Source organism: Sorex fumeus, unplaced genomic scaffold (genome assembly GCF_029834395.1).
Source record: "Sorex fumeus unplaced genomic scaffold, SorFum_2.1 ptg000019l, whole genome shotgun sequence".
Classification (NCBI taxonomy): domain Eukaryota; kingdom Metazoa; phylum Chordata; class Mammalia; order Eulipotyphla; family Soricidae; genus Sorex; species Sorex fumeus.
In genome coordinates, this window is record NW_026606076.1 from 25,945,290 (window position 1) to 25,960,600 (window position 15,311).

Sequence of the window (15,311 nt, forward strand, 5' to 3'; positions counted from 1 at the left end):
ATACGGACTCTCCAGTATGAAATCTCCTATGTATAAGGTATGAGGATCCATCAAAGGCCTTCCCACATTCCTTAAACAGTTTCTCTCCTGTGTGGATGTTCACATAGTCCCACCGGGATCATGCTGGACTCAAAAGTTTGTCCACAGTGCTTACATTTCTGGGAATTCTGTCCAATATGGGCTTCTATGGGAAAGTGATAGTGCTGAGGACATGGGAAGAGTGATCTTTTGATCACCCTCAGAACACATCCCACCTGTCTCGGCATCCCTGTGGGGATGAGGACCAAATTGCTCACTTTATCACAGTGTGCAGGAAGAGACATTCCACCAGGGCTGGCTACTGCCATGTAGAAGAACAGAGGATTGCACTCATTAGTCTATGCCATGAGAGTTTTCATGTCAAATTAAATTAAGCTCTGTAGGTAGGTAGCTGGTAGGGTTCGGGACAATGAGTTTCTTGGGGAAATAATAAATCCAGATGGGGATGAAAGCAGTGACTCCGAAGCCAACCCTGAGGATTCAGAGAGGAACTGGCTTAGTAGAAACCCAGAGAGCTGGAGACATGGAAGAGGAACAAAGGCTGGTAAGAACATCAGAGAGCAAGGTCTGGCCAACGCTCTACCCCTTGACAACACGCGAGCAGTGGACTCTCAGCTTCAAGGAAAACCCCAGGAGGCAGTTTCAGAAACATGATTTCAAACTGAGAGTATCACGCTAGTACAGTGCGCTGCATGCAGTCAATCTAGGTACAATGTCCAGAATTCCAAAGGGTCCCCTGAGCACCATTTGACTAATAGATGAATGGAATTTTCCTTTATCCAATCGTAAATGTTTCCTTTTTACCTCTATTATTTGTAAAGTAACATGGGTGGGATCCAGGAATATGACCATCCTTGTGAGAAATCACAGGTAAACGGAATGGTCTCCTAGGATGTGGAGAGCTTGGGACCTGACCCATATTCCCACTTATAAAAGATTTCATCAAGACGCCCCTTCTATCCTTTAAAACAACATTCTGTGCACAGTTACATGTATCTAAACTCTCCAACTGAGACCAGAGCAACTGTAGATTTGGGTAGGGCGTTGTTTGCACATGGCCAACCTAGGTTCAATCCCCAGGATCCTGTAGTTTCCAGGAACACCATCAGAAATAATACCTGAGTGCAGAGCCAAGAGAAACCATTGAGGATCACCAGGTATTGTAGTATAATAGTGGTCTGCCCTTGCTCCCTGGCAGGTGAGATCTTATGTTTCTTGATTGCCCATAACCTTTCAATTACCTTTGTCAACTGATCAGACTTTGACTTGTAAATATTGTCTTTCTCTTCTCCTTAGTGTCTTTTGCATGGGTAGCTATTTCAGAGCAATTGCTTTTTGTATGGATACAGGAAGACAGTTACAAAGAAAAGCCTGAGCTTGAGAGTTGGTCTCCAGATAATATTACCTCCTGGACATCTGCTTTCTTGACTGAAGCCTCAGCTGCCCTTACTTCCTCAATCTCATAAAGAAGGGTCCGATGAGGAACTAGATTGACCCAGGGCAAGTGGTGAGCTACCTACGCTGGGATCGAAATGGGCCTGGACAAAGTACCATAATGCTTATCTATAAGAGCCTGGTCATGGACAAATTTTGTCACGAATCAAAAAGTAATAACTAGACTTGGACGCTGCTGGGATTGGGAGTGATTGATCCGGCCTGAGTCTGAATCTGTGGTGAGAAGTCCCCAGGAGAGTCACCAACAAGTCTAAAAGTTTCTATGACTATGTCCATACAGAATGGTAATCATTAGGAAGTAAAACTAAATATGTCAATTAAGTTGCTGGTCGAAGGAGAGGAGTAACACACCTTTAGGGCTGCTTTTTCTTCATGGGCTGCAGGTAATGGGGAAGTCTAGAAAATCATTTTTCATTGCGCTTCCCGTGGGGAGGCATGGATTGTGGTCGTGGTGAGAGAAGAAAAAGAGCAGCTTCAGGGAGACAGGGGAATGAAGGAGACTGAGAAAAGAGATGGTCCTCCTCCACCCAGATCCCCTGTCTTCCAGTATATAGGCGTTACATCCACCAACTGCCCCCGGTGCTGTGTAATCCCATCAATGGCCAAGACCCAGAGACTATAAAAACCCTGCTCCTGAAAGAAAACACGCAGTCTCCTGCCTCCGTGTCTGGCTTTCTCACTGGTGCCTTTTGGAGGAGGGTGTGCTGAGTTTCCCTCCCAACCCCGAGCAGAGCCCTGGCAGCTCACGACCTATGGTTCGAGCCACAGCCATGCTTAAGACCACTCTCCACAAGTTCGGACAAGGCTCACGCATGAAGGAACCGGCAGAGGAACCCAGGTGTGCAGGACCTGGGGCTGAGATCTCCACGCTGCTCGTATTGGGACTGGGCCTCCTCCACCCAGATCTCCCATCTTCCAGTATGTAGGCGTTACACCCACCAACTGTCCCCGGTGCCGTGTAATCCCATCAATGGCCAAGACCCAAAGACTATAAAACTGTGTTCTGGGAAGTGCACGGTCACACAAATTTTTTTTTATCTAGTCTTAATCTGAAAAAAACTGGCAGGCTACCAGAAGTATCCTGCCCACACCGCAGAGTCTGGCAAACTCCCCCATGGTGTATTCAATATGCCAAAAACCAGTAACAATCATGGTTCTCTTTCTCCTGACCCTGAAAGAGCCTCAAATGTGGCACTTCTTAAAATCTCAGGGAGAGGATGGAGACATTACTGGGGCTTGCTTGAGTCAATCGATGAACAATAGGATGACAATGATACAGTGAGAGAAGAAGAGACACAGAGTTAGAGGACACGGCTGCGAATTAGAGAGAAGGCTGAGAGCTGATAGTAAGAGTGGCTGGGGAGATTGGAGAGGAGTCACAGAGAGCACTGGAGAGTGAGTTAGAGAGAGGGTTGGATAGAGCTGGGAGAAACAAGAGATTGAATAAACTGCAACTAATCAGCAACCAGCCTGGTCCTCGTTCTACTTTCATTGTTCCAAAGCAACTGCTGTCCAGGGTGGAGAGTGCTGGGACACTGGCATAGGAAATAGTAATCATTACTATTATTATTATGATTTGCTATATAAGGTAACTCAGGAAGTTAATTCAGGTTCATAAGGAACTCAGGCCTTAGTAGGCATATGAAAATACACAGTGGCAAGAACTCTTAAGGGTGTACAGAATGGGAAGATCTTTGTGTTTTCCTGAATTGCAATCATCAGCAATTCCCTTTCCCTCATAGTACTGAATTTACCAGTTTAATTTGAACGTGAGAACTGTAACATAAAGAATGAAATAGGAGTGTATATTTCAGACATCAAAAGGTTGAAGCCGAGTGTTTTCCGTAGGATCCCCCAAGTACCACACTCCCAGAGTAATTCCTGAGTGCATATTCAGGAGAAACCCCTGAGCATCACCCAGGTGGGACACAAAAATGAAAAAAATGGTGAAAGGGCAAACCATGAGGAAACCAGAGATAATGGAGGTATTGTGTATCCCACCCAAAGGCTGGGGGAGATTGAATGATGCATTCAAGGTAAATTGAAATTTAGATTTTAGGGACTACTGGGAGTTTGTCTTGCAGGGGATGATAGGATATAATCCCTTTCCCTCCCAGGCCCACCTGGAATTATCCTGCCTGGGGAGCCAGAAGTAACTCCATTTCTGGTTGTGCCTTATCCCCACCCCTACAAAAAAGTACTTGTTTTGTGTATTGAACAGAAAGCGCTATGTCAGGGGGATCAGGTTTATAAATTACAGATGTGAGTGATTTCAGTGATCCCTGTGATCAAGGCTTTCTCTGCCTGTAGATGGTTTTTCTGGGCTCACCTCCAGCATCACATGGTCCCCTGGTACAACAGTGAGTAATCAGCTACCTGGGAAGCACCGGGAACCTTAGGATTTACATCTTTGGGGAGGGAGACATAGTCAACAGTGCTCAGGGATTATTTATTCCTGCCTCTGCACTCAGGAGTCACTCCTCTGGGGCCAGGGTTGAGGGCTCCTAACGTCCTAAGGTCCAGCAACTCCTAATGGTTTGGAGGGAATTGATGTAGGCATGCAGGCAGATAGGGATGGCTCCCCCTCCCAAGGTAAAGGCAGTAAATTTCCCGGGAATAGCTCTGAAGTTGTGAAGGCCAACCTTGAAGAAAACAGAAACTAAGGCCTGATCACACCCTCACCTATGGCCAGTAACAGACCCAGAGAAGCTCCTGCAGAAAAAAAAGGCCAGGAAAGGAATTTCAAAGAAGATCATCACCACTCTCAACCTGCCTAGGCAACCTCCTTAGCAATGGGACTTTGACCTAGGTAAAAGCCTAGATTGGATTCCCTTCTGTTCCAGGGAGACTTCTCATTGGCTTTCGCAGACATTTGCGGGAGCAGGGCAAGTGGAGGTTCCCTGAGTGTGGGAACCAAAGTCGAACTCCAGAAGGATGTGGGGCCCCCCAACACTGCTTCCGACCCCCTCACTTAAATAATATAGTCAGATCAGGAGGTGTGGACCAGGTGGGGTGGGGTGGGGATTGGGGGATGACCCCAGACGTCAATGGTGCTGCTTCATTCTCGTGGGGTCCGTGTGCCAAGAGCCACCTCTGATGGATTCAACTCTCATACACCCGCAAAGTAAGAGAGGGGATGAGAGAGTCCAGCATTTTCCGGCCCTGGCCGCGTCTGACTGGGCCTTGGGTCAGGGAATAAACTGGGGATCTGTGTCCGGGTGTCCCTGCTGCCTGAGGCTTGCCCCACTCACTCTATGTGTGGAAGGATACCCAGTTAGCAGTGCTCCAGAGCCAGCTACCCGAGAGTGAACAGGGTGACACAGGAGAGGCTTGCCTTCCTGCAGTACGATGTGTCCAACGAACTCAGTTCTAAAGGTCTCCAAACCCCACTTCCACATATCACAGCACCCCACATTGCTGAGAGTGCCATCTTCTGTCCTGAGTTTTGAGGTTCTTATACACATGAGAAGTCCCATTTCTTTTGTTCTCCATGGAGGAGAAGCCAGATTCAACTCCAGCATCTCCAGATGTCTGGGGAAAAGGTAACAGCAATCAGAGAAAGTAGGGTGTGTTAAGGAGAATTTTAATTAACATATGTGGGGAGAGGGTCACACCAGCATTGCTCAGAGATTCCTGCTGCTGGGACTCTCGGGGCCGAGAGAAATAACCACAAAAAAACTGCCTTCTTTGAACACTCTTGAACTTATTCGCTAATGTGGCTTGGCACATGCCTCAGGCAACCGCAAGCGAACGTCCAAGCTGGCAAAACAATGCAGAGAAGCCATCAAGAATGACCTCAAAGACAGGAGAACAGCGATGCTGGTAGATGCGGCAGAAGCCATGAAAAGCCTTCATAATGCCCGCCTGTCCTTCACCAACTACAAGACCAAGATGACTCCCCTTCGACATCCTGATGGATCTATCACATCATCCAGAAGGGAAATGGAGAAGATTATTCATGACTTCTACTCAGATCTCTTTAATAGCCACGTCCACCTGCCCACATACCACATTCTGCACCATGGATATATCATTCTGAATGTTCTCCCTTCAAAATTCAACATGCTATCTCGTCGGTAAAGAAACAAAGAGCACCTGGCCCAGACAAGATCAGACCTGAACACTTGAAGAACTTACCATCAGTACTCATCAATACACTGGCTCGGCTCTTCACACACTGTCTGAATGCAAGGTTCCATCCCAATGGAAAACCAGCAAGACCATACTACTATACAAGAAGGAAGGCATCCACGACATTGGCAACTATCACCCAATCTGCCTATTGTCTCTCATCTACAATCTGTTCACTCAAGTCATCCTGAATAGGATTAGCAGAATACTAGATGAAGAACAACCATGTGAACAAGGTGGGTTCCGAAAAGGATTCAGTACCATCTACAATATCCACACGATTACTAAGTTCATTGAGGTTTCTCAGGAGTTCAAGAAGCCGCTCTGTCTAACGTTCATTGATTTAAAGAAGGCCTTTGCTTCTATGGAGACGGAAGCGGTCATAGAAGCCCTAGCCAATCAGGGTGTACAAACTCAATACATCAGGATCCTCCGTGAGGTCTATTATGGATTCACTACGAGGATCTGATCACTCTACAAAGAAGTAATTATCCATGTCAAGAGAGGGGTTCGGCAGGGTGATACCATTTCACCAAAACTCTTCAGTGCCACCCTTGAGAACATCATGCGACGACTGGAATGGGAAGGAATGGGAGTGAAGATAGATGGTAGGCAACTATACCACCTCTGCTTTGCTGATGACATCGTTCTAATAACACCCAACATCAGCCAAGAGACAGAAATGATGACCGACTTCGACCGTGGGTGTGGAAAGGTCGGACTACAGCTGAATTATGAAGCATCACAATTACGAAGACAATGTTTATGAGAAACAACCTCGTTTCTGATCCTCCATTCGCTTTCAATGGAACCACCATCTCCGAATGCAAGTTATATATACCTAGTTCGAGAAAGAAACATGATGAATGACCTGGCACCTGAGTTTCGCAGGAGGATGAGAGCAACTTGGAATGCCTTCAAGAGCGTTGAAGAAATAACTAAGAGGACAAAGAACCTCCAGCTTCAAGCACATGTCTTCAATTCCACTGTTCTTCCTGCATTAACATATGCCTTAAAGACCTGGGCCCTATGAAAACAGGATGAGAACGCTACTTGGGTCTCTCAAAGAGGAATCGAAAGAGCTATGCTTGGAATATCACATATCACTCAAATGAGAGATAGAATCCGGAGTTCTGATCTCCATCAACGGTCAAGAATCAGGGACGCTGTCTGATCTTCCAAGGTATCAAAAATCAGATGGGCTGGACACGAAATGAGGTTTACAGACAACCACTGGCCTAGACCCATTACTGACTGAATTCCATGGGACGTCAAAAGACTGCGTGGATGCCCACCTACAAGATGTTCAGATTTCTTCCTCAAGACCCTGAAAAATCGGTTTGAGGCTCTCCATGTTCCTAGAACAGAAGCCATTGGGCTACACTAGCACGCAACAGGCATGCATGGAGACGTTACTGACACCCACTCGAATAAATCGATGAATAAAGGGAGATCAATTGATATATTTTTTAGGTTTTAGAATTACTGCTTTTATGCACCAACATGGTTGGAACTGGAAGATACTGTCTTGAGTGAAGTTAGCCAGAAAAAGAAACAAAAACAGGATGCTGTTCACTCATCTGTGGAATACCGAACACTGGATGTGGAAATGTAATGTAAAGGGGCTGCTTAAATCATCCCTCATTCCAGTGTTTAGAGAGAAGCCGGACAAAGAAGGAAAGAAATTTGGGGCGGAAGAGACCCGGAAGTTTACAGGGATCAGGGATTCATTTATGCCAGTGACATGAGTGAGGGGTGTAGCCATTTACCAAAAACACAGATGCAACAGAACTGAAAACAAGAGATCTAAGCTGTAACCACTGAAACCTAGTCATGTGCTTGTCCAGATGACAGGTGGGGGCAGAGTGGGCAGCTGGGTGGAGAGGGAATACGGGAACACGGGTGGAGGGAAGTTGATGCAGGAATTGGTGGTCAATGATTGTACGCCTAAATACAACTATCAATAACATTAAAAATACTGGCATTTTAATGAAGACTTTAAAAAACAATACAATAAAATAAATTTCCAGATTTCAGCACCCACTGAGGTTAAAGACCCTCTAGTCCAAGCATTAGGCTCTGATATTTTTCCTGTGATGCTGAGACCATAGATGTGGTTGTGGGGATGGAGCTGGACCCCACATTTGAAGTCGCATGCTCGGTCCACTGAGCACTCCAATGGCATAATAGTTTAAACAAGAGAATCTTACAGCACACTTGTATGCAATACCCCTGTTCCCTAAAGAAATTGCTGTAATGTCACATCATAAACCTGTGATTTGAGTTCTGAAATCAAACAAAATGCACAATGAGAATTAGTCTAATGTTGAATGGAATGCAGTTGAATAACCAAGCAGGTGGAGGACATCTCCATAGTTCTCACAGTCCAAGCAAGCCTACAGAAAGGGAAAATCTACAGGAAGTGTTGCTGGGAGGAGCTCGGCAATCCTAAAAAAAGCCTTTTGGGTTTTGTTTTTAATCAGACCCAGTGATGCTTGGGATACCATAGGGGATGCTGGACATCGAAGGTAGGCGGCATCTGTAAGGCGAGAACCCACAGTGATGCACTGCTGTTCTCGTCCTAATTAACTTCACTATGGGCTCACAGTCACAATTTAACATACACACAATAAAACAGTTTTTGGTGCGTACAAGCGTACAGTAGGTAGGCATTTGCCTAGCATGAGGCTGACAGGGTTTGATCCTTGAACACTGCTAAAAAGCAACTTACGAGAACAACCAGAAATAACTGCTGAGCATCCCCAGGCCCCATAACAAAAGAAAACTCAATTTCTTCCCAAATTCAAAAAAACATGGCAATGATCCAAAGGCAAAGATATGCATGGTGTCAGATTGACTGAGAGGAGTCCAGAAAGGGCACCCGACCCTTTAGGTGTACAGTCTGGCCAGTTATACAACTGGGAAAACAAGAGCCTTGAAACACATGGACTACTTGACATACCTGACAGATAGGGAGGAATCACAATAAAGTCAAGAAAGGAAAGCACTGGATCTGTCCGTAATGAACAGCTCCAGGGAGAAGACACCCCTACCCCATGCCACACCCCCACATTACATGTTCTAGGAATGAGAAGGGGATGCTCAATGTCCAATGAGCAATGAAAAGATGTTGTGGACTGGAGGACTCCTGGGTTGGCCACATGCAAAGTAAGCATCCTACTTGCTCTACTATTACTCTGGCCATTTCTAAATAAATGGGAGAAAACAGGGGAAAATGGGAGAGCACTTAGAAAGCTTTCAGGTTTAAGTCTCGGTCATAAAATGAAACACCCGTCCCTTCACCGTGCCCATTTTCCATCACTAAAAACCCAAGTATAACGCCATTCCACAGCCTTCCTCTACCTGTGGGGCAGATAATTTCCAATTATTCTCTCTACTTTGATTACATTCAATATTTTGACACAAGACCCACCATTATTATTTGGGATTTTATTCCGGCACTTAGATCTGGTGAAAACGCAACAGTAGACAATTCTTTTTCAATTGCTGGTTATAAATAACATATGATTTTGGAATTATGAAATTTTAACAACAAAATCTGGAGGAATTTCTGCAAAAACCTGCTGGGTTCTGAGATTTGTTCCTGAGTCTCTGGGATTATGGCCATTAAACAGCTTTATCACGAGCCAGAGAGGTGGTTTGTGGGAATGACTTAGGCTCTTGTTGGGGTGAGGAGGAATTGGCCAGCTCCACACCCATCCAGCAAGGCCCCACGTATCTTCGTGAGTGTGGGCCCAAACCTGACTTTCCAAAGGCCTTTGGCGGATGGAGGCCACCGAGCCGCCAAGGAGGAGCAGTTGGGGGAATAGCACCAATTCCCCTTGGGTTGGACCTGGGACAGTAACCTACTGCAGGATCCAGATGCTTTTCTGCTAAAAGGCACTGGGTTTCGAGATTTGTCTCTGAATCTCTGGGATCATGGCCATTACTCCCCTTGATCACGAGCCACAGAGGTCAATAGTAGACGCCAGACAACTCGGGGATTCGTTGGGGCGGGGGGAAAAGGGCCGGCTCCACCACCATCCCATTAGGCCCTGCATGTCTCCTCACTGCAGTCCCAAACCTAACCGTCCAGAAGCCCTAAGAGATGGCGGCCACTGAACCGCCAGGCACAAAGCCTATTCCCACCTGAAATACCCAGCTTTGGTAACCTACTGTGGGGACAGAACACATTTCTTCTGAAAGCCACTGGGTTCCGAAATTAGTTTCTGAGACTCTGGGATCATGGCCGTTAAACAGAGTGATCAAGAGCCAGAAAGTTCGTACATGGGCAGCGACTCGGGGTCTCATTGAGGTGGGGAGGAAAGTGCAGAGTCCAGCCCAATCCTATGAGGCCTTGCATGTCTTGTCACTGCAGGCCCAAACCTGTCTGTCCAATGGTCTATGGAAGATGGTGGCCACCAAGCCACCAAGTGGGATCTGGCAGAGACACACACCCTTTCACCTTGTGGTGGTCTGTCGCTGGTAGCTCATTGCGGGTATCGGGCACATCTCTGCAAAAAGCTGCTGGGTTCCGAGATTTATCTCTGAGTCTCTGGGATCGTAGCCTTTAAGAGGTTTGATCAGGAACCAGAGAGACCTTGCCTCCAATTATATAGCTGAGCAGGAAATGGTTTGTTGGTGTGTCTTGCACATACCTAACTTTGGCTGTTTACTTTCTTGGAAGACTTTGCCCAAAGTTTTTGTTGTCTGGCCAAAGGCACAACATCTATTTCGGAGTATCTGGAAGTCTGATGGTGCCATCAGGCTGCTGATGCAGTCGCCTTACAGGCACAGATTGACCTGCTGGCAGTACCATAATCCCGTGTTGTAGAAATTCTATATATGGGAAAAAAACACCAATAGTGGGGTTGGAATCATTGTGAAGCGACTAGGATGCTAGCCTCCCCATCCGATAGGTACCCAGCAGCACCACAGAATAATTCCTGAGATGCAAAACCAGAAGTAAAACTTGTGCATCAAAGAATCCCTTCCAACACCCCTGAATAAAAGCAGCTATTAAAATTAATCCAAAGAGGGGCTGAAGTGATAGCAGAGCGGGTAAGAGGTTTGACTTGCACGTGACCAACCCGGGTTCGAATCCCAGAAACAATATGGTCACCTGAGCTTTACCAGGAGTAATTCCTGAGTGTATAAGTCAGGAGAAACCCATGCGAAACGCTGAGTGTGACACAAAGAGCAAAAAAAAATTATAATCCAAAGAGTAAATTTTCAAGGCATATACCTCTCACTTGTCTAAACACACCCCAAAGTGCCAAACCCAGCACTGAATCCAATGAAAATGACCGACGGCAAAAGTGTCCCTTTCCTTTGGGGGCTGCCCGTGAACATATCTGGAGTTTCGATAAGTGTTATTTCCAGTCCAAAGGCTCCAAACAGGGTCCTTCACAGTCTCCAGTAGGAAGGAACGAGATGACCAAGAACTCCACTCTTTGCAAGCTCCTCACACCAAGGCCTGAAGTCCATGTGCCCAACCTCCAGTGCCGTCTTGGACCTGGATCGATGGTGGCTACAGGGGCCCTCAGGATAACGCACCTTCACCCATGACACCTGAGCGACAGAACAGCACCCAATGTACCCCTAAAAAGTTCCACATCTCCGAAAACCTGGATATCCAGAACAAGTAAGAAACAAGCTTGAATGCACCATACAAGCTGGCTAGACCTGGCGCTCAAGTTGCCAAACCAGGGTGCTCAAGCATTCCAAATCCTAACACAGGAAATACTGAAGAATGAAGGATTACCTATTTTTCCATTTTCAAAGTATTCAATGCTGCATCTTGGTTGATTTCTGCCATAATTCCCACTAACCAGTCCCACTGGGCCAAGCCAGAAGCATAGCAAACAATAATAGAGTAGTGAACCATGACAGCTCTGAGCAGGAGGTTGTTTCTGTACCTGTTTATTCAGTCAACTTCGTCCTTATTTTCATCACCATGACCCATTGATTACAAGTTAACACACAAGCAATTCCAAGCACAAGAATACTGGCATAGGTGCAGCCCGGGTGAAAATCAGCAAGCTTCAGCAAAGTACTTCCCACATTCCTTACATATATACGGTTTCTCTCCACTGTGAATTCTCCTATGTATAGTCAATTGCGAGGATGAAGTAAAGGCCTTTCCGCATTCCTTACATATATTATGGTTTATCTCCAGTGTGAATTCTCCTATGTACACAAAGGTTTGAGGCTTCAGCAAAGGACTTCCCACATTCCTTACATATATTATGGTTTATCTCCAGTGTGAATTCTCCTATGTACACTAAGTCTTGAGGCTCCAGCAAAGGCCTTTCCACATTCCTTACATATATACGGTTTCTCTCCAGTGTGAATTCTCCTATGTATAGTAAGGCTTGAGGATTTAGCAAAGGCCTTCCCACATTCCTTACATATATACGGTTTCACTCCAGTGTGAATTCTCCTATGTTCACTAAGTCTTGAGGCTTTAGCAAAGGCCTTCCCACATTCCTTACATATATACGGTTTCTCTCCAGTGTGAATTCTCCTATGTACACGAAGGCTTGAGGATTGAGCAAAGGCCTTCCCACATTCCTTACATATATACGGTTTCTCTCCAGTGTGAATTCTCCTATGTACACTAAGTCTTGAGGCCAAAACAAAGGCCTTTCCACATTCATTACATATATACGGTTTCTCTCCAGTGTGAATTCTCCTATGTACATTAAGGCTTGAGGCTGTAGCAAAGGCCTTTCCACATTCCTTACATATATACGGTTTCTCTCCAGTGTGAATTCTCCTATGTACATTAAGGCTTGAGGCTGTAGCAAAGGCATTCCCACATTCCTTACATATATACGGTTTCTCTCCAGTGTGAATTCTCCTATGTACACGAAGGCTTGAGGATTGAGCAAAGGCCTTCCCACATTCCTTACATATATACGGTTTCTCTCCAGTGTGAATTCTCCTATGTACACTAAGTCTTGAGGCCAAAACAAAGGCCTTTCCACATTCATTACATATATACGGTTTCTCTCCAGTGTGAATTCTCCTATGTACATTAAGGCTTGAGGCTGTAGCAAAGGCCTTTCCACATTCCTTACATATATACGGTTTCTCTCCAGTGTGAATTCTCCTATGTACATTAAGGCTTGAGGCTGTAGCAAAGGCATTCCCACATTCCTTACATATATACGGTTTCTCTCCAGTGTGAATTCTCCTATGTACACTAAGGTTTGAGGCTTCAGTAAAGGACTTCCCACATTCCTTACATATATACGGTTTCACTCCAGTGTGAATTCTCCTATGTACACGAAGGCTTGAGCCTTCAGCAAAGGACTTCCCACATTCCTTACATATATACGGTTTCTCTCCAGTGTGAATTCTCCTATGTACACTAAGTTTTGAGGCCAAAATAAAGGCCTTTCCACATTCCTGACAAACATAGGGTCTCTCTCCAGTGTGAATTTTCCAATGTTCACTAAGTCTTGAGGCCAAAGCAAAGGTCTTTCCACATTCCTTACATATATACGGTTTCACTCCAGTGTGAATTCTCCTATGTTCACTAAGTCTTGAGGATTGAGCAAAGGCCTTTCCACATTCCTTACATATATACGGTTTCTCTCCAGTGTGAATTCTCATATGTACACTAAGATTTGAGGCTTTCGCAAAGGCCTTCCCACATTTCTTACATATATACGGTTTCTCTCCTGTGTGAATTCTCCTATGTTCACTAAGATTTGAGGCTTTCGCAAAGGCCTTCCCACATTCCTTACATATATCCGGTTTCTCTCCAGTGTGAATACTTCTATGTATACTGAGGCCTGAGGATCGAGTAAAGGCATTAGCACACTCCTGACATATATAAGGCTTCTCTCCACTATGAGTTTTCATAGGTCTATTAAGACTAGAGGTCTGAATAAAGGCCTTCCCACATGTCTGACATTCATGAGGTTTCTCTCCTATATGAATTCTCCTATGCATAATAAGATATGATGATTGATCGAAGGCCTTCCCACATGCTTCACATGCAAAAGGTTTCGCTCCTGAATTTATATTCATATGGTCATGATGGAGTAACCCTTGACTCATACTTTGTTCTTGGGGCTGACATTTCTGGGGATTCTGTCCACTGTGGTTTTCTAAGGGAACACCACAGTGATGAGAACATGGGGAGGCTCCCCCACATTCCTTACACCTATATGGGTTCTGCTCATGGTGACTGTGGTTGAGGGTATGTTGCTGTGAGGGACTCACTATAAACAGTGCTTCTCTCCATAGCAGGTGCCCAATTGGGGAATTTTGTGTCTGTGAACTGAGAATAACACACTCCAAGGAACTTTTTCCAGGAGAGGGCTTCTTCAGAGTGAGGTAGCTCTCACCATTCTGATCACCCTCAGACAACATCCTGCCTGTCTTGGCGTCCTCATGGGGCTGAGGGCAGGATTGATCACTCGAGACATTATCATACAGTGCAGGATCAGAGACATTCCACTCGAGGTGGCAGCTTTCCTGTAGAACAACAGATGATTCTAATTATTGACTTATTCACTGAGTCTTCCTGTCAAAAAAACTGAGACCTTCAGATGTAGTTTCACACATATGCACCGCAAAAATGCAATTACTGACATATGAATTATCTTACTATTGAATAACTTCATGTTACCGTAAGTTGGACGCACAACATTGATGGATAGAGAGTAAATTCTGTGACTTTCCCCCCTTTTAAATTAATGAAGGAATACAACGAGAAATAATTCCTTCTATAGAAAACGGACACATCCATTTCAGGAGAAAATGAATAGATCCACATGTCGGTTTGGTTAAAGTTCCGTGTGGAACCTGTGATGCAGTGGTGAAGACTACGCTGCATCGTAACGCAGCTAAAGCAGACCACCTGGCCATTGCAATTCTCTCACCACAAGTGATGCCTTTCAGGATCAATGAAGTTTTTTTTCTTTCTTTTTTGTTGTTTCTATTTATTTGTGGTTGGGTGGGTGGAGGGGCACACCATGCAGTGTCTAGGATCAGTTCTGTGGGTCTATGCTGTCTATAAGGCGTGCTGGGTAAGGACCATCCATCCCTAAGCAAAACAAGTATATTTCTCACTGCACCATCTCTAGGGAGCAGAAATTAGCTTTCTAAACAACTACCACTGTCAAGGCAATCAAAACTCACAGTACTTTTTATACATGGTGAATTTCAGCACCTAGCAAAGCTAAGAGTCCTCTACTCCAAGCATCAGGTTTTGGAATTTCTCCCTGCCAATCCCAGCCTTCCACCTTTACAATCACATACTTGGTCCACTCCTGCTGGCATAATAATATTTATTCTGTATTCGTGAATCTTACCAACTCACTCGTACTTGCTGACCCCATTCCCAAATCAAAGTACTGTACTGCCAAATCCTGAAGTCGAGGTTTCAGTTCTGTAACTGAAGAGAACATGCAATTCACACATGTCACACATGTCACAATATGTAGCAAAATGATGCCATGTAGTTAAGAGTGCATCTCTGTGGTTCTCAAAGTCCAAAGAGTCCCACACTAAAGAAAAGATTCGGATAGTGGAAAACTGTGAGGATCTTGGCAATTCTACACTAGGTTATGTTTTTGTTTTTGAGCAGACCTGTGATGTTCGGGGAACCAGGTTATTAAACAGATTATTGAACAGGTCACATTCAGGCACTGCAAGGCGCTCCCTGCTGT

General features: G+C 45.2%; 1 protein-coding gene across 1 annotated transcript; it reads right to left on the bottom strand.

The window, feature by feature from the left end:
• Positions 1–11,952: 11,952 nt before the first annotated feature.
• LOC130022329 (zinc finger protein 420-like) lies at positions 11,953–13,572 on the bottom strand (the record flags this gene model as incomplete). The annotated part of the gene is made up of 2 exons (XM_056113077.1): positions 11,953–12,995; positions 13,164–13,572. Coding segments are annotated over 2 exons (1,452 nt in total), but the record flags the coding sequence as incomplete, so codon positions are not given.
• Positions 13,573–15,311: the final 1,739 nt, after the last annotated feature.